Here is a 22,246-nt window from a genome sequence, read left to right as displayed (position 1 = left end):
GGAAGCACAAGGGCTCCGAGGTGACCTTCTAGCTCCGGAACCGAGCTCAGACTCTGATCGGACGAGTCCAACTAGCAATTCTCAGTTCCCGCTGCACGGTGGAATCACCTGTCCCCCCTCTCCGATTAAGTCAGTCTTCGAGGGTTAGGCTTAGGTGTTTCTAAACACTCCCCAGTTGATTATTATGTGTAGCCAGGGATGAGAGCCACTCTGCCTCCCAGCCCTCCTCCAAGGTGTGGGGGAGGATTTATTGCCTGGGTTAAAATAACATTTTGTTCTGTGACTGGAAGAGAAACGTAAAAAGGTCATTTGTTTTTAGGTTTTGGCCAGAGATTCTTGAAAAGGAGACGATTATGTTCTTCCAAGGCCATCTTTGCTCCTTTTTTTTTAAGTTATCATCTCCTATCCCAGCTCATGCTGTTTGAAGTTTATCTGCTCCAAGTGCAGGCAGAATTCTGCAAACCCTTGTTTTCCCCTGGGCAGTTCATAATGGTTTGTAGGAGAGCTCTTCTCTGTATGAGGCTGGGGGCGGGTGTTGGGAGGGAATTGGGAAGGGGGGAGCCCCTGCCACTGTGCGCTCACTTGCCTTTCCCCGGAGAAGGCAGCTCAAGTCTCCATCTTCCCAGGTGGAGCCCTGGTCCCGACATGCAGCAGCATCACCTGGGCGCTTGTCAGAAGTGCACATCCGCAGTCCCCACCCCAGACCCACCCACCTATCAGAAACTCTGGGGGTGGAGCCCAGTAATCTGTGTCCTAGCAAACTTTCTAGAAGATTCTGACGCACCCCAAGAGTTTGAGACCCAGCCAGTAGCTGAGATGGGGCTTGAGAATTTGATTTCTGACAACTTCCCAGTGATGCTAGTCTGGGGACCTCATTTGGAGAACCACTGGCTTAGTGATGAGCAGGAGGTGGGAAGGAAGCTTCTGCTGCCTTCAACCTAAGTCACGATCTCCGTCAAGCCCTAATAGTGGCGGGTTCTGCTGAACTTGTCTCCCCAACACCAGTCCTGGAGTCAGACGCGCTACCGTTGCGGCACGAGGCCTTCCCACCCCAACACCAGTCCTAAGAAGTAGTTTCTGTCGTGCCGTGTGCCTAGTTCCACCCTTCACAGATTCACGTGCATTGGGAACAGTGCTTTAAATCATCCAGATGGGCTTTTTTTTTTTTTTTCCTTCTCCTCCCCCACCTTTTTGGTTTGGAAAAGTTTTGATCTGCTTTTGTTTTTCCAGATTCTGTGTTTTTGTTTTGTTTTGTTTTGTTTTGAGATGGGGGTTCACTCATCAGATCTTCCTCTTATTTGAGTTACCTTGGAGTTCCTCATTTTATTTCATTTTTGATTTCTCATTTTATCAGCCTCAGTTTCCCAAAGTAAAAAGTAAACTGCTTCCTCATAGGCGTACCATGTTACTTATTAAATATCAGTCACTTAGTAAACATGTAATAAACGTCAGTTTCATCCTCCCTGGCTGACTCCGGAGGAGATGAGCACGAACTGCCCCACCCTCGTGGCAGACCAGTATGAAATTAGGCAAAGGGAAAATTAGGCAAAGAGAAAAGCCTCTGAGAAGTGGGGAGCAGCCCAGGGAATGTAGGAAAATGGAGCAGGGTTTCCCCAGGAGGACACTGTTGGTTAGAGACCAAGGCTAGACGTAGTTGTTGCCGACTTAAACTGGGTACAGAGTGAGTGTCCCAGAGGACATTAGAGGAGTAAGCAGTTTGCCTGAGGGTAGAGGTGAAAAGTGATGGTGAAACTGAGCCTCCTTCAGACAGGCTGCAGCAAGGACCCGGCCAGCTCAGTGCCAGACGTGATTGTCTTGGGTGAGCACGGAAAGTCTGGAGACTCAGGGTTCTGGATAGAACCATTAGGCTGCCTGGTGGCCTCTAGTTATTTACAGGAAATGTTGACTTCGGGGAACTTGGAAGTACCCTACTTCTTCTCAGCTAGGACAGGTAGGACCATTGCTGCATCTAGCTGTGACCTGGAGAGGGGCTGGGTCCTCTTCCGTGATTCTGATTTTGCCATAAGAGAGGGGCCATCGTCTTGGCAAGGGTGGTCGGACAACGTCTGCATTAGAGACTAAAGAGAAAGCAAAGATTCTCAGTTCCTTTCCAGGAACAGTTGTCATGTATCTCAGAGACAGAAGGTGAAACCTGTCCAGTGGTGGGGTGTTTATTTCACCGAGGTCATTTTCAGCTCCACAGCAAGGGGATCATTTTTTTTTTTTAATTAAATTCAATCAGTTAACATACAGTGTATTATTAGTTTCAGAGGTAGAGTTCTGTGATTCATCAGTAGCAAGGGGGGGGATCATTAATGGCTCTGGCCAGTGGAGTGAGGGGCCTTCTAGCTAAGGAGTCTCCCATTCATCTGGTGATAGAGCGGTTTTCTGCCTGGACTGGAGGCCGAGGACCCCCTCCCCCTCAATGTCGATTCTCTCCAGATTCCCCCCTCCCATGGCAGGTGGGAGGAGTGATAAGGTGGAGTTGTAGCCCAGCTGCAGAGGGTCCTGGTGGGGACTGCTGGGAGCAGTTTTATCGGAAACCACAGAACCCCAAAGCAAGCTGAGAGAGCTGAAGTCAGCTTTATCAAGGAGTGCCAGAGACGCAGAAGGCCCGCCTGAGGAAATGGCTAGAATAGAGGCTGTCACCGGAGCCTGCTCAGCTGCCCTGGACTTCTCTATGAAGCAAAGTGCATGGGAGGGCCGGTTGGTTCTTGAGGGCTTAGAGGGTAGCAGACACAATCATTGATTCTGTGATTTTTTTTTTTTTTTTTCCTGAAGGCAGTTCCATAGCTAGATCTGAAGGCAACTCCAGAGGGTTTCAGAAACGCCTTACACCCAGACCAGCATTTGAATAGTGCCCCCCCCACTTTTTAGTAATCTCTATACTCAACATGGGCTCAAATGTGCTCTACTGAGTGAGCGCCCCAGTCAGGCACCCCAGAATAAGTGACTTTTAAAGATTAATTTTTAGAGAATAACTTTTATCTAGATGGTCACATTAAAAATATTATCAGCTTCATGGGGCTCCTGGGTGGCTCAGTGGGTTAAAGCCTCTGCCTTCGGCTCAGGTCATGATTCCAGGGTCCTGGGATTGAGCCCCATATTGGTCTCTCTGCTCAGCAGGGAGTGTGCTTCCCCCGCCCCCTGCCTGCCTTTCTGCCTACTTGTGATCTCTGTCCGTAAAAAAAAAAAAAAAAAAAAAAAAAAATTATCAGCTTCATTAAGATGGTTTTGCAAAGTTGTTTGCATTTCTGCTTATGGGTGACAAACAACTAAAAAATAGTGGCAATAGATGAATGTTTAATATTTGGGAAATGAAAGAAAACTATTAAAAGAAAGATTGTAATTCTCCATAAGAAAAATAAAACTTGAGGGGCGCCTGGGTGGCTCAGTGGGTTAAGGCCTCTGCTTTCAGCTCAGGTCATGATCTCAGGGTCCTGGGATTAAGCCCCACATCAGGCTCTCTGCACAGCGGGGAGCCTGCTCCCCGCCTACACCCCCCTCCTCCCCCCCCCCCCCCGACTGCCTGCCTCTCTGCCTACTTGTGATCTCTCTCTCTGTTACATAAAGAAAAAAAAATCTTAAAAAAAAGAAAAAGAAAAAGAAAACTTGAATAAATGGAGAGAGTGTTTCTGTTTTGGAACCAGAAGATTAACGTAGTTAAGATGACATAATATCTGATCTAATTTAAGGAGTTAACACAAATTAGATTCTCAATATGATATTTGTATGGAAACTGACAAAACCTTAGTAAAATTTATATAGAGAAAATAACAGGTAAGCACACTAAAGAGTTTTTGGAAAAGGAGTAAGCCAATGATGTGATAAATTATTCCTTTAATATTTAAAATATGGCACAAAGGAGATTTAAGTTGTATTAGATTTAAAGCAGAACTATAGATTGATAAAATCCCAATAGAGATTCCAAGAGTTCTAAGTTACAAGATTAACACAAAATAGTCCAGAATTACAGAATAATACGAGAGGAATCCTGTTTAATACAATTATCATTGAGAGGCACCTGGATGGCTCAGTCTGTTAAGTATCTGATTCTTGATTTTGGTTCAGGTCATGATCTTAGGATTGTGAGTTCAAGCCCTGAATGGGGCTCCGTGCTGGGCATGGCACCTGCTTAAGATTTTCTCTCTCCTTCTCCCTCTGTCACTTCCTTCCTCCCTCCCTCTTAAAAAAAAAAAAAAAGAATAGGATTATTATTCAGAAAAGTTGATATAAAGCATTTCTCTCCCTTTCTGACACAATTTGTCATAATAAGCTCCAGATGTTTTAAAGAATTATAGTTGAAGATATCTCTTTTACAAGTGAAACAAAATGGTTTACTATAGTTATTCTACTATAGTGGAGGAATTAAGACCTCAAGTATTAAAATTATGAAAGAGAGGGGCCCTTGGGTGGCTCAGTTGTTAAGCATCTGCTTTCAGCTTGGGTCATGATCACAGGGTCCTGTGGTTGAGTCCTGTGTCAGGCTCCCTGCTCAGTGGGAAGCCTGCTTCTCCCTCTCCCACTCCCCTTGCTTGGGTTCCCTCTCTCTCTGTCTCTCTCTCTCCCTGTCAAATAAATAAATAAAAATTCTTTAAAAAAATTATTAGGACCATGAAAGAAAATTGGAAGGGTCTGATCACATAAAAATTTAGCAACAGCAACCTTAATTAAAGTTCTTGGTAAAAAGAGAAAAAATTCAAAACTATTTGAAATAAACAAGCTGGTAATAATTTTTAAAAGTATAAAGAACAGTTACAAATCTGTAGGTCAGTAACCGTTCCCTACTACAGACAGTTAAAAAATATGAACAAATAGTAAGGAAGTAAGGGAAAGGAACTATAAACATCAAGCCAACATTTGGTAATATTTCAGTCTTTTAAATAAATAAATTTCAAATTTAAAGCACAAGTCTATTTTATACCTACTGAACTAGCAAAGGTGATAAAACTCCTTGTTAATGTGCTTGCAGGAAATAGACACACTCACAGATTGCTGGTATGTTTCCTGGAGAGCAGTAGATCAAAGTGAAACAAGCTGCCAAGAAAATTATTTTGTCCTTTGAGGCAATAGTCCCAAAGGAATAAAAGGAATAAATCCCAGGAGAATATTGTAGAAGATGGGAAGTTATTTGTACAAAGGTAATTGTAGCCATGCTATTTATATAGTGAAAACCAGCCATACTTAACCACCTGATAATTTGATGATGGTTTTACAAACTAGAAAATATTAATATCTGTCATATTAATAACTATTAAAACCATAAAGCTGAGGACTTTGGCTATAATTGTGGGTAGTGTATGTAAGTCAAAAACTGGAATCATTTTGTTATGTGGACACTGATAACTGCCCAATTACTTTTGTCTAATGAAAACAACATGACTATCCGGGTTTCTCAATGATCTAAGGACCTTAATGTCATTAAGTCATTTGGGGATGTTGTTGAAAGGCAGATTTTGATTCAGTGTAACTAGGGTGGGGCCTGAAACTCTGGATTTCTGACAAGCTCTGTGGCCATGGTGATACTACTGGTTCTCCCACTACACTTTGAACACTGAAGACCTAGGTCTCTGCCATTGGGATGGTAGTCACTAGTTCCAGGTGGCTATTCGAGTTTAAATTAATTAAAATAAGGTAAAATGGAAAATTTAGTTCTGAAGCATTGCTAGCTGTGTTTCAAATGCTTGATAGCCATATTCGGAGAGCTCAGATTATAGAACAATTCCATGATCATAGAGTGTGCTCTCCTGGACAGTGCGGAGCTAGGCTGTTGATGATTTAAAGTGCAGGGATTTCTATTTCTTTTTCTGTAGAGTTGTTTTGAAACATGCAACTAAGAGCTTGTTCCATTTCTTTGTAGTCACAGATCATATAAGTATACGTTGGTATATAAGACATAGGAGAAAGAAAGCAATGGATAATTTTGTATCATTAAAACATTTGATAAGTAGGGGCACCTGGGCGGCTCAGTTGGTTAAGCAAGTGCCTTCAGCTCAGGTCACAATCCTGGAGTCCCAGGATCGAGTCCCACATTGGGCTCACTGCTCAGTGGGGAGTCTGCTCCCTCTGACCCTTCCCCCTCTCATGCTGTCTCTTTCTTTCTCTCTCTGTTAAACAAACAGACAAACAAACAAACATAAAATCTTTAAAAGGTCTGCCTTGAGCTCAGGTCATGATACCAGGGGTCTGGGATCAAGCCCCGCATTGGGCTTCTTCTTCAGTGGTGAGTCTGCTTCTCCCTCTCCCTCTGCCCACCCTCCCCATTCATGCTCTCTCTCTCTCAAATAAATAAAATATTAAAAAACTGATAAATGGAATTTCGTTTCTCATTCACTTTTATTGTCCGTCCATACACATATTTTTTTTTTTTTAAGATTCTATTTTTAAGTAATCTCTGCAACCAACATGGGACTCAGATTCACAGCCCTGAGATCAAGAGTCATATGCCCTATGGACTGAACCAGCCCAGGTGCCCCAAGTCCATAGATGTATTCCCTAATTCATCTTTGTCCCTCAGTGGGCAATCATTTCCAATAAATTGATTTTCGTTTCTTTGTCAATTTTTCCCCCTAATAATGTACATTGGAGGAGATACTGTTTAAAGAAGCATTGCAGCAATTTGAAATACAGATGTGTATAATTTGTGGAAAAAATACAGTGTTGGGGAACCTGGTGGCTCGTTCAGTTGAGCGTCTGACTCTTGGTTTTTGCTCAGGTTGTGATCTTGGGGTTGTGGGATCGAGCCCCCATGTCTTCCTCCCTGAGTGTGCACACACACACACTCTCTCCCTCTCTCTCAAACAAATAAATAAAATCTTTTAAAAATACATCCCCTGTACCCCACTGTTTCATCAATTTATATTTTTAAAATGTGTTCTCTAAGCAGGATTAGTTACCAAAGGATGTGGGCACCAATAGCTGAGAGTTCTCTGGATGATTTGGTTTTCTTTACTTCTGTGTCATGGAAACACTGACGATTGTTGTCTTTTTCCAGGAATTTGTGCAAATATTCTCACAATGTTCTCTCAGAAGAGAACTTCAAGGTCTTGAAAAACCATGAGCTCTCTGGACTGAACCAAAAGGAATTAGCTGTGCTCCTCCTCCAAAGTGACCCATTTTTTATGCCTGAGGTAAGTTACAATTCCTTAGTTGAAGCAGCAAGGAGGGTCTGAGCGGCCGTGTTGGGTCATGGATGTGTTGGAATAGGAACACAAAGGACTCAAAGTTACCACCAGGCTCTGCAGAGAGCAGTCAACAGGTGACTGTTGCTCAGTGACCTAAAGATTCCAGCAATTTCCTTCCTATTTGAAGTGACCTGAAGATAAAGGACTAGGGGATGCTGTCCATCTAGGTGGCTTCCTGGAAGGAGATGGTCTTTGAATTGAGGTTTTGGAAGACAATAGGGTATATTGGTTGAGGATTATAGGCAAAGCTGTTGCACCAATGAAACCTCAAAATGGAGTGATTCAAATGAAATGTCATTTTATTTCTCTGTCACTTGACAGTCTAGATCCAAGTTCATCAAAGTATGGCCTAGGGGCCAAATTTGGCCTGCCACCTGGTTTTAGAATGAGGTTTTATTGGAACCCAGCCACACTCATTCATCTGCATATTGTCCATACATATTTTCTTAACAAGAGTAAGCTGAGTAGTTTCACGGTCCTGACTCTGTGTGATCTGGCACAAAGCAGGGACTCCTTCTGGGTCTCAACGTCATTTGCGGTTGTGCATTCGTTCGACTGACATTTAGGAGCCTGCAAATGGTGGGCACTGAATTAAATGTTGGAGGCAGCAGTGGACAAGACCTCTGAGAGTTCACACTTCCTCGCTGTGCCTTGCCTTGTGAGAACATAAAAGCATCCGGTAAACCTGACTTCCTGGTTTATAAGCTTGTAAAATGTCAATGTGCTTATTAAACGTAGAAATGCTGTCATTGGTCCTGTCCTAATCAAGGCCAGGAGCATTCTTACCTACTCATTAGAACCGTCCTAGGATCATTAACCAAGGTGTCATTTGTGAAGTTGCGAATCGTTCTCTTTCTGCCAGAGCCTTGAGGACGCTGGTTCTCAAACTGTAGTGAGCCTCAGAATCACCTGGTTTGTTACATCAGAGTGCTGAACCCCACCTCGGGTGGTCTTGACTGTAGACGTGGGGATGGGTCTGGGGATTTGCATTTCCAGCAAGTTTCCAGGGACCCCACTTAGAACCCTGCTGGTCTAGAGTCTAAAATCTGAATACTAGGCATGAGAGCAGTGATAGCTACTTGAATCAGGTTTTCGAAATTGTCTGCGTACCTAAATTGTCGTTGCTAGAGTCTGAAGGCCCTTGCCTCCCAGAGAGATCGCAGCGAACCAGGAGGATCCGGCCTGCTCCATCTGTTGGAACAGTTTATAAATGTTCTGATCTTTGGGATTCTTTTGTGTAACGATTCAAACATGGGCAGTGCATTTTATATTTTGGACATTTACATATTTTATTATGTAATCCACTCAATACATTGGGTTAGGAGGACAGAGCAAATATTTTGCTCCTTCACAGCAAAGGAGACAGAGGCACGGGGAGTAGGTAATTCAGGTGACGTCACAGAGCTGGGTCCAGGGCTGGGGCTTTGGACTTTGAAATCCGCTGCTTCTTGTCCTGTGTCGTACGGTCCGGCCTCCACAACAATACCTCAGCGAGAAATCCGTATGCCCTCTTTTCAGTAAGAACTCCATGTCTGCAGGGCTATTTACATAGAAATAGAAAAATTACCTTCTTTAGTTGACCTTTTGAGAACCCTGGTCATGTTCTGCCTTGCAGGGACAACAGCTGCAAGGGAGACCCACAGGTCCTTTTCTTTTTTTTTTTTCCTAAAAATTTTTATTTTTAAGTAATCTCCACACCCAATGTGGGGCTCGAACTCACAACCCTGAGATCAAGAGTCACATGCTCTACCATCTGAGCTAGCCAGGTCTCCCCCTCAATTGCAGAATGACTTGATAACCTTCCTCTTTGGGGTTCCTTTGTAATGTAGGGCTCCTTTTGGGTATTGTTTGGGCCTCTCTGCAGCTGGCCATGGCCATATCTTACTTTGATTCTTCCAAAGAGTGATTAAATTCACGGCTCGTTTAGCCAGCTGGCAGTCCTCTTCTACCCCAAATTAATTATTGGTTGAATACAACTAATCTAATGAGTGCGAAAGACCCCATGTATTTTTTTCCTTCGGTGTACCTCTGCTCACCGCCAACATTTTTGTTGACTTAGGCTTTCCTTAATGACTGTGGTAGATGCGGGAAGGGGTTAATGTCCCTGGCTATTGTCTGTTTCTTTCTCTGCAGATATGCAAAAATTACAAGGGAGAGGGTCGAAAAGTGACTTGCAACAAATATCCACAGTGTGAAAGGCTCCACATCTGCGAGCACTTCACCCGAGGGAACTGCGGCTACCCCAACTGCCTCAGGTCCCATAACCTGATGGACAGAAGGGTGCTGGCCATCATGAGGGAGCACGGGCTCAGCTCCAGCGTGGTCCAGAACATCCAGGACATCTGCAACAGCAAACACAGCCCAAAGAAACACTCCGGGCACAGAGGTAACTGCTTTCCACTTTTCACATTTCCATTAACAGAGGAAACAGAAACAAACTGAAATCACAAGGGAAGTGTGACTTTGCCTATAATCATTCTACCTCCCCACATGAGACTGTTGCTGCTTTCAGACCTTGTCTGTACGTATGCATACTTTTACTGCGGTATAATCATAGCATATATGCAATTCTGCAACTTGATTTGCATGCTAAGCATTCTCCACCCCCCAGTTTGCTCAAATGTTTATCATCTTTCTTTTCTTTTTTTAAAGAGATTTTATTTGTTTGTTTGTCAGACAGAGAGAAAGCACAAGTAGGCGGAGTGGCAGGCAGAGGGAAAAGAGAAGCAGGCTCCCTGCTGAGCAGGGAACCCAATGCGGGACTCCATCCCAGGATCCTAGGATCCTGACCCAAGTCAAAGGCAGCCACTTAATGGACTGAGCCACCCAGGGGTCCCTATTGTTTTTCAAAAGCTTCCCCCCCACCCCAGCTATTATCATTTTGTCCCAGTAGCGTTTTGTGGCCATTGTTTTGTCACTTTCTTTCCATCTTTGTGCACCTGTCAACACTGACACGCACACACATAACCTTTTTGTGGGCAGAGCGTTTGAGTACGCTGCTTTCAGGAGCCATCACACCTGTGTATAGAAGCATGTACACCTGTGTATAGAAGCATGCACTTCCTTAAAACAGAGCCACTCTTTTCCATAACCACAGTACAATTAATGCAGGAAGTCTAGCATTAATGCAAAGCAAACACAATTTAATTCACAGTCCTTAATACTATTTCTTTAAAAATGTATTTATTTTTACCTTTTAAGTTGTGATAAGAGAACATAAAATTGACCCCTTTAACCATTTTTTTTAAAAGATTTTATTTATTTATTTATTTATTTGACAGAGAGAGATCACAAGTAGGCAGAGAGGTAGGCAGAGAGAGAGAGGAGGAACCAGGCTCCCCGCTGAGGGGCTCTATCCCAGGACCTTGAGATCATGACCTGAGCTGAAGGCAGAGGTTTTAACCCACTGAGCCACCCAGGCGCCCCCCCCTTTAGCCATTTTTAAGTGTACATCATGGTATTATGTTCACACTGTTGTTGGCCATCGCCACATCGATCCCTGGAACTTTTCCATCTTCCGGAACTGAAACTCTGTAGACAGTAAACAATAACCCCATTCCTTCCCGTGCCTGCGCCTAGCAACTTGCCATTCTGTTTTCCGTCTCTATGAATTTTACCTCTCCAACATTTTCATAGAAGGGGAGTTATATAGGATATATACTTTGTGATGGGCTTATTTCATTTCATTTCATGTCTTTGAGGTTCGTCCAACCCATGTCCTAGTATATCTTTCCTTTTCAAAAAAAGGAATATATATATATATATTATATATAATTTAAGAATTGCAGTAAAAATATACCTAGCAAAATTTACCATATGAACCATTTTTAAAATAGAAGATTTAATTTATTTATTTGATAGAGACACAGCAAGAGAGGGAACACAAGGTGGGGGAGGGGCAGGCTTCCTACTGAGCAGGGCACACGATGTGGGGCTCAATCCTAGGACCCTGAGCCAAAGGCAGACGCTTAGTGACTGAGCCACTCAGGTGCCCCCCATCTGAACCTTTTTTTTTTTTTAAAGATAAAAATGTTTATTGGACAGCATTATATAAAAGTAAAAAATTATAAATTGCATCTTTTTGCTGTAAGTGATATCAGACAAGAGTGAATACAACATATGTTTCAAAGAACAGGAAATGTATGAACCATTATTAAGTGTTCCACAGCATTAAGTCCACTCACATTGTTTTGCAGCCAATCTCTAAGACTCCGTTCATCTTGCAGAACTGAAACTGCATACCTGTGAAGCAACACCTCCTTCCTCCTCTGCCCAGCCCCTGGGAACCACCATTCTGCTTTCTGTTTCCATGAATAGGACTACTCTAGGGACCAATATAAATAGAATCGTATGTGGTTTGTCTTTCTGAGACACTGGCTTATTTTGCTTTGTGTAACGCTCCACACTGTGTGTATATGCCCCATTTTGTTTGTTCCTTCATCCCTGGTTGGATACTCGAGTTCCTTCTACCTTTAGCTGTTGTGAGTAATACTGCTGTGAACATGGGTCTACAAATACCTGCTTGAGGCCTTGCTTTCAATTCTCTCGGGTATGTGCCCGGAAGTGGAGTTGTTAGGTCATGTGGTCATGCTCGGTTTAATTTTTTGAGGAACTGTCATCCCATTTTCACAGCAGCTCCGCCATTTTGTATTCTCACCATCACCGCACAAGGGTTCCATTTTCTCCACCTCTTCATCAGTACGTGTTATTTTCGGTTTTTAGGATAACAGTCATCTTAATGGGTGTGAAGGGATCAGTTCCATTTTGTGATCATTTTCACATTGTTCAATGATATTAACCCTTGCAATTTTTTGAGTCTTTCTGAAATGGATGTGAAAGAGGTGACTGTTATAAAGCAAATAGAATACATAATTCTTAGATTCTAGAATACGTAATAAACCATTACACCTCCTTATATTTGAGACAGGCTTTATTATGAACCAGGGATTTTTCATCCAAAATATCTCATCATTGTTCCTGACAGCAAAGCTGTGAAAAAAGGAAGGTGTATTATTAACCTCATTTAGTTGATAAGGAGGCCAAGGCTCAGAGATTTTTTTCTTTATTTATAAGATTTTATTTATTTCTTTTAGAGCAAGTCAGCATGAGTGGGAGGGGCAGAGAGAGAGAGAATCTCAAGCAGATTCCACGCTGAGCTTGGAGCCCAATGCGGGGCTTGATCCCAGGATCCTGAGGTCATGACCTGAGCTGAAATCAAGAGTTGGATGTGTACTGACTGTACACGACCCAGGCACCCTGAGTCTCAGAAATTTTAAATGACTTTTATCACAAGCAGTCTTAAATCGTTTTTCACTGTGAATAAATAAGGATATTTCCAAGGTTTCACAGCAGAGCTTCTGTGTTCTGGTCCCCTCTCTGGTGTTTTTTCTCCTACATCGCAATGCTCTCTGAACAGGGGATCCCCTGGAGGGGTGTTTTCTGGCATAGTTTCCCAAAATAAGTACATTGTGTGTGAGAGAGATCTTTATTATCCCTCCTGGTTAATTTACTTAATTAACTATTTTGTTGGCAAGAGAAGGATGTTTGCTTCCACTCTATTACTGCTGCTCTCTGAGTTTGAAGGAGAAAAGTCCCTCTTTCCCCCTTCCCACACACAATATCATGGCTCATATACCACACACAGGTACACACAACACACATACTACACATATACACACATACCCCACGCTTGTACATGCCACACACAAACATACATGCATTCTCACCATGCACACATACCTCACACCACACACACCACACACGCACATCTTACTGACAGACACCTCTCACACACCAACAACGTATCACACACGTGTATCTCTTTCACATATACAATGGCCCTCAAACATGTACACCACACATATGTCATACACATATACCCCTCACATGTGCATACACACCCAGCATGATACACACCACACACAAATGTCACACATGCACACACACACACCTACCTCCCCCGCACACTCTTCACACAGACTCACAAACACGCATGCTCCCTCATTCCCTCCTCTCCCCAGGGAGTGTGACTCATGCGATTTCTCGAGAGAGGCTAATTCTTTTTGATGTTTCTCAGTTAAGCTTGGGCATTTGGCGATGAGACAAAGAACTCTGGAAAAACTACCAGATTAAATGGAATCAGACCTTAACACAGTGGATTGATTGATTGATTGGTTGATTGATGAATCTTTAATTTGTTTGGGAACCTTTGTTACAATATGGGCAAAATCTTAATGACGTGGAGAGTCCCCCCTGACTTGCACTCACGTGCATCTCCCTCGGTCAGAGTGGTGAAAGTTGACTTTGAACCAAAGCACAGTAGACAGCCCTACCTAAGAGTCTGGGGGTGGTGGGGGTTACATCTGAGGCCCTGGAGAGAAGTCGAGAAGATCCAGGGTCACTCTGAGTCTCAACCTAGGCCGTGGGGGTGGTGTTTCCTGCCCTTCCAGCAGAACAACAGATTTCTTCATCATCTTGAACACCCTTCTCAAGGTGCAGACACACTAGAAGGGGACACTAATTTGACAGAACTCAGATAGCAGATTTGGAGAAGCTGAGGAGGAGCCACGGTGAGAACCCACACTTGGTTGTGCTCATTTTCCTGGTTTCATCTTTCTTTCCCCAGGTCCTCCGGCCTACCGCAGAGACCCGGCCTACCGAGGAAGAAGCAAGAGCAGAGACCGAGCCTTTCACGGCAGCATGGAATTTCTTCCGTCGGCTTCAGCCTCTACTCAGAAGTCCTGCGCGGCCGCTGCAGATCAGATTGGCCACAGGCTTCCCCAGGAGGACGTGCCTGTAGAGGACCTGGCCCACAAGTTCGTGCATCTGGGAAGTCAGGATGGCCCTCAGCCTTCCCCTGTCCCGCCTCAGATGGATCATGTCAGAGGAAGAAGTCAAGTGGGAAGAAGCCAGCGGTTTTCCGAGAATGGCAGCCCAAGGGATCTGTTTTATGGGAATCAAGGTAGTGTTTACCTCCCTTCCGATTCAAAGCCTGCTTCCAGCCAGAAGGGCCCTGCATCGTCGTTGAATGGCAAAGGCACCGGGAGAGAGAGTTTGTTTTCCCAGAGTCAGGCTGCCTCTGGCTCTCCTCCAGGTTCTCCACAGACACCCGATGCCATGACGGCCTGGAAGAACACGGGCCTGCTGTCCTCTGACGGTGTGAACGCCGGGGGCAGAAGCGGGAAGCAGAATGTCCAGTATGGCCCACTTTTTAATAATAATGTTGATGGAACGGCCGCAGATACAACTTCCACAAGATCTTTCAGTTACAAAACTGCAACCAGTGGACAGAGGGAAAAATCGCTACCTAGGAGTCAGGACGCCGGAACCACTCACGGTAATGTCCAGACCACTGGCAAAGTTGCAGGTGGCGACGACCCTGCCGTGGCATCTGTGAATGGTCCATGCAGAGAGAAGACAGTGTGGGCTAATCACTCTGTCCACGGCACACCAGATAGCTCCAGTCAGGTTGCGGATGAAACCTTCAGAGTCAGTAAAACCGGGGCCGCTGGTTTTGACTTCACATTGCCATCCAGAGGGGATAAAAATGCGTCGTGCTTTGGAAGTCAGAATCTGGAAGGCGAGGTCGTGCCGACACCTTGGGAGACCACTGTCCCCACACCACAAGTCCGTACTCCGTCCAAGGTGCCATCCTCTACATCCTCCTCAAGTGACAAAAGCGCAGTGTATGCAAGTCATGGTCAGAACTCTGCCCCTGTCTTGGTTAGCCCCGCCAGTGAGCTTGCGAGGACCCCGAGATATCCTCCATGTAAGTCACCGAAGGACAACAGAGGTGCCATGTCTTGTGTCGGCAGCAGAGCGGTTATGGCTGGTGGCTTCTCTGGGGACGTTCCCTAGTAGTTACTAAAGGGCACAGAGTTAGAGGGTTTGGTTAAGAGGTGGTCCTGGTGAGGAGACTGATGTGAAGACACAAGTACCAATAGTTGCATCATGTGGGGTACGCCGCCATGTTTCCTGCGGACGGGAGGAGTTGGGTCATGGGTTAAACAGTAAGCATACCTCTCACAGGACCCAAACATTCATGTTTGCTTTTATGGAGGGGCTGTCTCGGCTCTCATGAGCAACACATGAATCTGGAATTTTCTTGAACAAGGTGCCAGTTACATACACTCTCCCATTGTGAGATCAGGTATCTTGATTTTTGGTCTAAGTCCTACGATTGGCATCCACACATCATCTTTTTTTCACAGATTTTGCGTCGGACGTTGAGAGCACCAGCTCTTCCAGGATGGCTGATTGTGGCTCAAAGGAAATTTGTCTTGACCATCTGTGTAGGGGCTGTCAAGTTGGTAAGTAACTTAAGGACTTTCTAGGAGCTGACATTTACTGAGCATTTGCTATATATTAGGAGCATTGCCAAGAAACGTAGGTGCATCATCTTTAAACTTCACAACAACCCTAGAAGCAGGTTCTGTTGTTAACCCATTTCACAGATGTGGAAACTAGAGGCACTGAGAGGTTAGAGTAGCCAAGTTGGGTTTTGACTCTAAATTGCCCAGCGAGCCTGTGTTCCCAATCGCTGTGTGGTATTATACTTCCTTCTTTTGCGATTCACGTTTAGGTGAAATATACTTTGTCAGGGACCCTCTTTTCATATCCAAAAAGCAAACAAATAAAAAAAAATCCAAAAATAAAAGTGTCCCAGCTGACACACTTCCATAGTTCATGTCCTGTCCTTTAGGCACCATGTCTGTTCTGGGCCATGGGCTCTCTGTGGCCATTTCTCACACATGTACTGAGAGTCTTGCATGCCACAGTCTGGGAGCCACACTTGTTCGTTGGCCCCTCCCACCAGGCTTCCTACAGAGCTGCGTCCCGTGGAACTGTGTCTGGGACAGATGGCAGCCCTTGTAGCCTGAGACCGCTTGCTCACTTTCACGCCTCTGTCCCTGGCCCCGGCATCCCCTGGAGCTCCTCTGTTGGACCCCTTAGTGGTCTTAGACTCAACACCTGGTGTCAGAAAAGGAAGATTCTGGCCTTGTGTTCTAGAAATCCTAAGTCTTTAAATTAAGTGCTTTTTTTTTCCTTTTTAATTGTGGTAAAATATACTTAACATAGATTTTACTATCTTAATCATTTTTTAAAAAGGTTTTATTTATTTATTTGAGAGAGAGAGTCCCAGGATCGAGCCCTGCATTGGGCTTCCCGCTCAGCAGGGCGTCTCTCTGCCTGTTGCTCACCTGATTGTGCTCTTTCTCTCTCTCTCCAACAAATAAGTAAAAAAATAAAATCTTTTAAAAATCTCTCTCTCTCCAACAAATAAGTAAAAAACCAAAATCTTTTCAAAAAATAAACAATTTGTTTTGATGATTGCATGTTTAATGTTTCAAGAAGCTGCCACACCATTTTCCACAGCAGCTATACCTTTTTACATTTTCTGTAGCAGTGCACAAGGGTTCAAGTTTCTCCTTCTCCTTGCCAACATATGCTTTTGTTTTGTGTTGCTTTGGTTTTAGAGCCGTCATTGGAATGGGCATGAGATGTGGACTGTCATGAATGATTCTGTAGTTTTCAGTGTGCCTCTTCTGGTTTTATTTTATTTCACTTTTAAGGCTTTATTTATTTATTTGAGAGAGAGAGAGAGAGATTGAGTGTGAGTGGAAGGGGTAGAGGGAGAGGGAGAGAGAATCTCAAGCAGACTCCGTGCCACGTGCAGAGCCTGTCGGGGGATTTGATCTTGCCAACCTGAGATCAGGACCTGAGCTGAAACCAAGTGTTGGAGGCTTAACTGGCTTCGCCACCCAGGCACCCCCTGTCTCTTTTGGTTTTAAGGTAATCACACGCCGGGGTGCCTGGCTGGCTCAGTCAGTGGAGCGTGTGGCTCTTGATCTCTGATTGTAAGTTCAAGCCCCACATGGGGTGTAGAGCTTACTTAAAAATAAAATCTTAAAAATACTAAAGTAATCACATGTGTTTTGAGCATTTCAAAATGATTTAAACCTCAGAGAATGCAGATTTTTAAAGACAGAACTACTTTCTGCATTCCTGTGTTAACGGGCTTCTGATGTTAATGCCAGCAAGCACTCGTTTCATAGCTGTCTATGCAGAGCCCTGTGCCAGTCATGTGGAGGGGACGAAAGCCACGCAATGGGGTAGGCCTTTTTTTCTGTGAGTTTGTGGTGGAGGGCGCATCAAAACATCCACTAATGAGGGCGCCTGGGTGGCTCAGTGGGTTAAGCCACTGTCTTCGGCTCGGGTCATGATCTCAGGGTCCTGGGATCGAGTCCCGCATCGGGCTCTCTGCTCAGCAGGGAGCCTGCTTCCTCCTCTCTCTGTCTGCCTGCCTCTCTGCCTACTTGTGATCTCTCTCTGCCAAATAAATAAATTCTTAAAAAAAAATCCACTAATGAGAAAACCGCATGACATAAATAAATGCGTAAGTAACAGAAGTATCAGCTGGGGACGGAGTTAGGGCTAAGGGAATGCAAAGTACGAGTCAGATCAGAGCAGAGTGAGATGAGTGAGGGAATCCTTCTGGAAGAGCCGTATCTTAGGCCCGGGCTTCGGGGAAATGCATACAGTTGTGGACGCTAGAGAGCGTTTTGTCTCCATGGTACCCCTTGGTACCATGAAGGGGTAATAGTACATTTCTGATGTACTATTACGATGTACATTTACGATGTACCCCAGAAGCAGTACTAGTACATTTACGATGACGTCAGATTTCCATGTGGATAAAGTGACTCCTTGGGGAGCGGGGAATTTCTGTGTTCTGATGAGTCTCTCTATTGGTGACAAGGGAAGCTGAAGATACAGATATGGGGCCGTGTGGGCAGGAACCAGTGTGCGCGAAGGCGTACGCTGGAAATGTGCTTGCATGCAGGTCGGGCAGAGAGGGAAAGGCAGGCCTTCAGTGGGGAGAGTCAGCAGCGAACTTGGTTGAATTGGTAAGAGCCCCCACTCAGAGGCCCTCAGACCTCCTCTCTGTCTTTGTAGAAAGCTGCAACAAAGTTCACTTCCACCTGCCCTACCGGTGGCAGATGTGGCTTGGAAACACCTGGATGGACTTCCAGCCCATGGAGACTATCGAGAAGGCCTATTGTGACCCCCAAATCCACACGTAAGTTGGTGGCCAGACTCTGGCTTGTGAGGTCCATGGTATCATCAAAACAAAGCATGGTGCTACGCTCATGGCAAGAAGAGAAAAACCATTTTCGTTCAGAATCGCACTCAGGTTTCTGGTACCTCTTGAGATAAAGATGGCAGATGCCTGCTGAGTTCATGAAGGAAAATATGAGCTAGATCTGAAGTCACAAAGAGCCTGGCTAATACTAGGGGTTCTGGGACTGTTTGCTAACTCGTGTGATATAAGCAGTGACACAGTTACCATCACTGTGTCCTGCAGAAAAACACATTGCAAAATAAAAAAGTTAAAACAAAACAAAACAAAACAAACAACACACACACTTTGCAGAGGTCGGTGGGTATTCCTGTGAACTCACACTAGGACCAGTGATGATAGCTCAGAAGAGCCTCTGGCTTAATTTCATAGCTGTGGAACACAAGTTGAGTAATTTCATATAGTTCTAGTGCAGAATTTTGTTATCTACTTGAGCATTTCATATCTTCTTTTATGTTTGCTCTTTTCTCTATCCTGGAGGTATCTAAAAGGATACCTTACATTTCTGTTTCTGCCAGGGGTTGAACTGGGTGATAGCTCTCATGACCATATTTATAAGGTGCATCCTAGTTTTATTAAGGAAACTCCTTCCCCCCCCCTCATTTCCTATGCTGTATTTTTCATCCCTGTGACTTATTTTATAACCGGAAGTTTGTACCTCTTACTTCCCTTCACCTATTTTGCCCATCCCCCAACACCACCCCAAACTCTGGCAACACCGATTTGTTTTCTGTATTTATGATTCTGTTTCCTTCTCCCGCTCTTCCTCCTCCTCCTCCTCCTTTCTGTTATAAGGAAATTCTTTGCGGCGGTAGAGGTGGGGTGGGGTGGGGTGGGGCAATGGTTTACATGCCATCATCTTAGAGTGAATTTTTGGTGGAGATTGTGTTACTGCATGTTGCCACTAGAGGGCAGCATCAGCTACCTTCTTGTTTGGAGATGTGTTTCTACCCCGCCCTCCCCAGGTAAATCTGAAGCTGGCTTTCGAAATTTTAGCACTGTTGGGGTTAGATAATTATTTGTTTTGGGGGGCTGTTTAAGCAGTATTTTTGGCCTTTATCCACTAGATTCCTGTTGTAGACCAAAAATGTCTTTCAACTGTGCTGTGTGTTCCCTGGGGGATAAAACTTCTTTATTGGGAACCACTGATTTAGGAGGTGTTTCTTAGAGCAATAAATTTTCCACCTTGTTGGTCTCAGGACCCCTCTACAGTCTTCAGGTATATTGAAGATCCCAAAGAACTTCTGTTTATGTGACTTATAGCTGTCAATATTTACCATATTAAAATCAAAACTGAAAAGAATTCAATATTTATGGATTCATTGAAAAATAACAATAAACTCATTTATGGTAACAAAAATACCATATTTTCATCTACCTGTAAGTAGATATAATTACTATAAATAGTTACATGTAATAACTATATATATGTATGTATAACTAAATAATACTGTTCTCCAAAGCGAAACAGAAAAAGTCATTCAGATGAATGACATTGTTTTATATTTTGAAAAATCTCTTTAATCTGTTGTAGAATCACACATCCTGTAGCCTCTGGAAAACTCCACTGTGCACCTGGGAGAGGATGAAAGTGAAAAAGGCAAAATAATGTCTTAATATTATTATGAAAAGAACTTTAACCTTCCAGGCTTCCTGTAGCTATTTAAATAATAATTCTTGAAAAACCCGACCTAATGGGAGTTTCTGATATTGAGCCAATCTTTTTTTTTTTTTTTTTTTTTTGTGGGTCCACTTTATTCTGGCGTATTTGTTGAGGAGAGAATATATTTTGTGACATCATTAACTATATGGGGTGGGTAACTTACCTACCCTATCTGCATTTTAGCTTTTTTCTTCTTATTTATGTATGACCTGGAGCTTTATAAAGAAACTTTAGGGGCACCTGGGTGTCTCAGTGGGCTAAAGCCTTCAGCTCACGTCATGTTCTTGGAGTCCTGGGATCGAGTCCTACATCAGGCTCTCTGCTCGGTAGGAAGCCTGCTTCCTCCTCTCTCTGTCTCTCTGCCTGCCTCTCTGCTTACTTGTGATCACTGTCTGTCAAATAAATAAATAAAATCTTAAAAAAAAAATTAAAAGATCCCGGTCAGCTCGAAAATCTTAATTCCCTGCTTTTGTTAGGGAAGAACAGATTTTAGAAGATGGAGGTCGCTGAAATATTCTGTTAACTTTAAGCTTTTCTCTCTCAGCTTTTCTATTGGAGATAAAGACATCGATTTCCAGAAAATGACTTGTAATTTTAATCCTATCCGACGCATATCCACGCCTTCGTCTGTCATAGTGCTGACCAATTTTGTCTTTGCCACGAGATGGATTTGGTACTGGAAGAGTCAGTCGGACAAATGGGTTGAATATGGAGAAGAGGTGAGTACCTTTCTCCTCATGGAGGCTCTTGACATCTTCAGAAAAATCACTATAAAATGTTTGACGCAAGAGAGGACGGGATAGGGGTGCCTGGGTGGTTCAGTGGGTTGGAGCCTCTGCCTTCAGCTCAGGTCGTGATCTCAGGGTCCTGGGATCGAGCCCTGCATGGGGCTCTCTGCTCAGCAGGGGGCCTGCTTCCTCCCTCTCTCTCTGCCTGCCTCTCTGCCTGCTTGTGATCTCTGTCAAATAAATAAATAAAATCTTTAAAAAAAAAAAAAAAAGAGGACAGGGTAGTGGCAATAGTGCTTTTTCATGTTCCCCACAGCTGTATTTGCATTTTTCTTAGCAAGCATACACTCTGTTGTCAGAAGCAACAGCATCTGTGAATTATTTACAAGGAAACGCTTGAGACCTGAGTCATGCCCACACCCTTCTTTCCTCACGATCAGGGACTGAGGTGGAACCTTGAGCCAGCTTCCTCTGTGTGAGTTTGTAAACACACAGAGACTCCTACTTCCAGCCCGTGGAGAAGGCAGGGTGTGAGAGATCAGAGGGCTGGTCTCCAGGATCCCGGCAGGGTCTGGAATCAGGCGGATGGGCAGGACCGGACCTGGAAGACAGCAGGTGTACCTCCCCACTTCCCCACCCCAGGGACTTGGAAACAGATGGTAGAAGTTCAGATAGGGGAGTTACCTGACCCCCTTCTGCTGGGGTCATGATTCTGGGTCCCACATAGGGCTCCCTGCTCTGCGGGGGGTCTGCTTCTCCCTCTCTGTCTGCCCCCTGCTTGTGTGCTCGCTCTCCCTGACAAATGAATAAATAAAATCTTTAAAAATAAACAAACAAATAAGTAAATAAAATAAAATAAAACAAGTTAAAAAAAAAATGAAGCCAGAGCCAAAGTGGGGACAATGAAATGCCAGCGAAAGGTTTTATTCCGCATAGACGTCGAGGGGCCCTGAGTTTGGCTGTGAGCGGCCTCACACCCAGAGCACGAGGGGAAGCACCGTCTGTCACAGGATCAGCTGTGCCTCCCCAGGGAGAACACAGCAGTTCCTCAGGAGAAATGTTGCTTTTTTTCTGTCAATGGAACCTGAGGAGACCCTCTCCTCTGGGGCCACAGAAAGGGAAGCAGCCTGTGAGGGCCTCCCCAGGAGCCCTCCCGGCTCCACTCTTTGTGGTACAGTGGTTTCCCTGCTGGCTTTGCAGCAGATCCGTGTCAGCAAACCGTCGCTCACAGAACCCAAACGAAGGATCGGGGGGTAGAGCAGAGCTGCCCTGTGGAAATAGGAGAGGGGCTCACAGCCTTGTCTCTTGGTCTTTGTCCCCTTCACTCTTCTCTGTTCCGTGGTGGTTTGTAGAACAGGATGGAGTGAAAACCCCTGTGATGCCAACCACTGTCCAGGTTCTCTCCATGGTCCAGCCAAGGCTGATGTCAAAGTGCAGTTCTGTAAAAGTGATTCTGTGAGTTGACTGTGGAAATAGGTACGACAAACTCAAATTAATTAGCCTTGGTTAAAATAAAAATAAACCGTAGGCC

The 22,246-nt window shown here is 44.4% G+C and overlaps 1 protein-coding gene across 1 annotated transcript in view; it reads left to right on the top strand.

Annotated features, from left to right (window-relative positions):
- Positions 1-22,246, top strand: part of ZC3HAV1 (zinc finger CCCH-type containing, antiviral 1) — a 54,938-nt gene that overhangs the window by 10,330 nt on the left and 22,362 nt on the right. Inside the window, exons 2-7 of the mRNA XM_059171978.1 lie at positions 6,995-7,130; positions 9,318-9,570; positions 13,810-14,952; positions 15,395-15,493; positions 18,141-18,264; positions 20,532-20,706. Coding sequence (XP_059027961.1) covers positions 6,995-7,130; positions 9,318-9,570; positions 13,810-14,952; positions 15,395-15,493; positions 18,141-18,264; positions 20,532-20,706 — 1,930 coding nt within the window. The remainder of the gene's footprint in view (positions 1-6,994; positions 7,131-9,317; positions 9,571-13,809; positions 14,953-15,394; positions 15,494-18,140; positions 18,265-20,531; positions 20,707-22,246) is intronic.

This window comes from Mustela lutreola, chromosome 4 (assembly GCF_030435805.1).
Source record: "Mustela lutreola isolate mMusLut2 chromosome 4, mMusLut2.pri, whole genome shotgun sequence".
In the NCBI taxonomy this organism is placed as follows: domain Eukaryota; kingdom Metazoa; phylum Chordata; class Mammalia; order Carnivora; family Mustelidae; genus Mustela; species Mustela lutreola.
The sequence above is the reverse complement of the archived record's forward strand: the minus strand, read 5'-3'. Positions and strand labels throughout refer to the sequence as shown.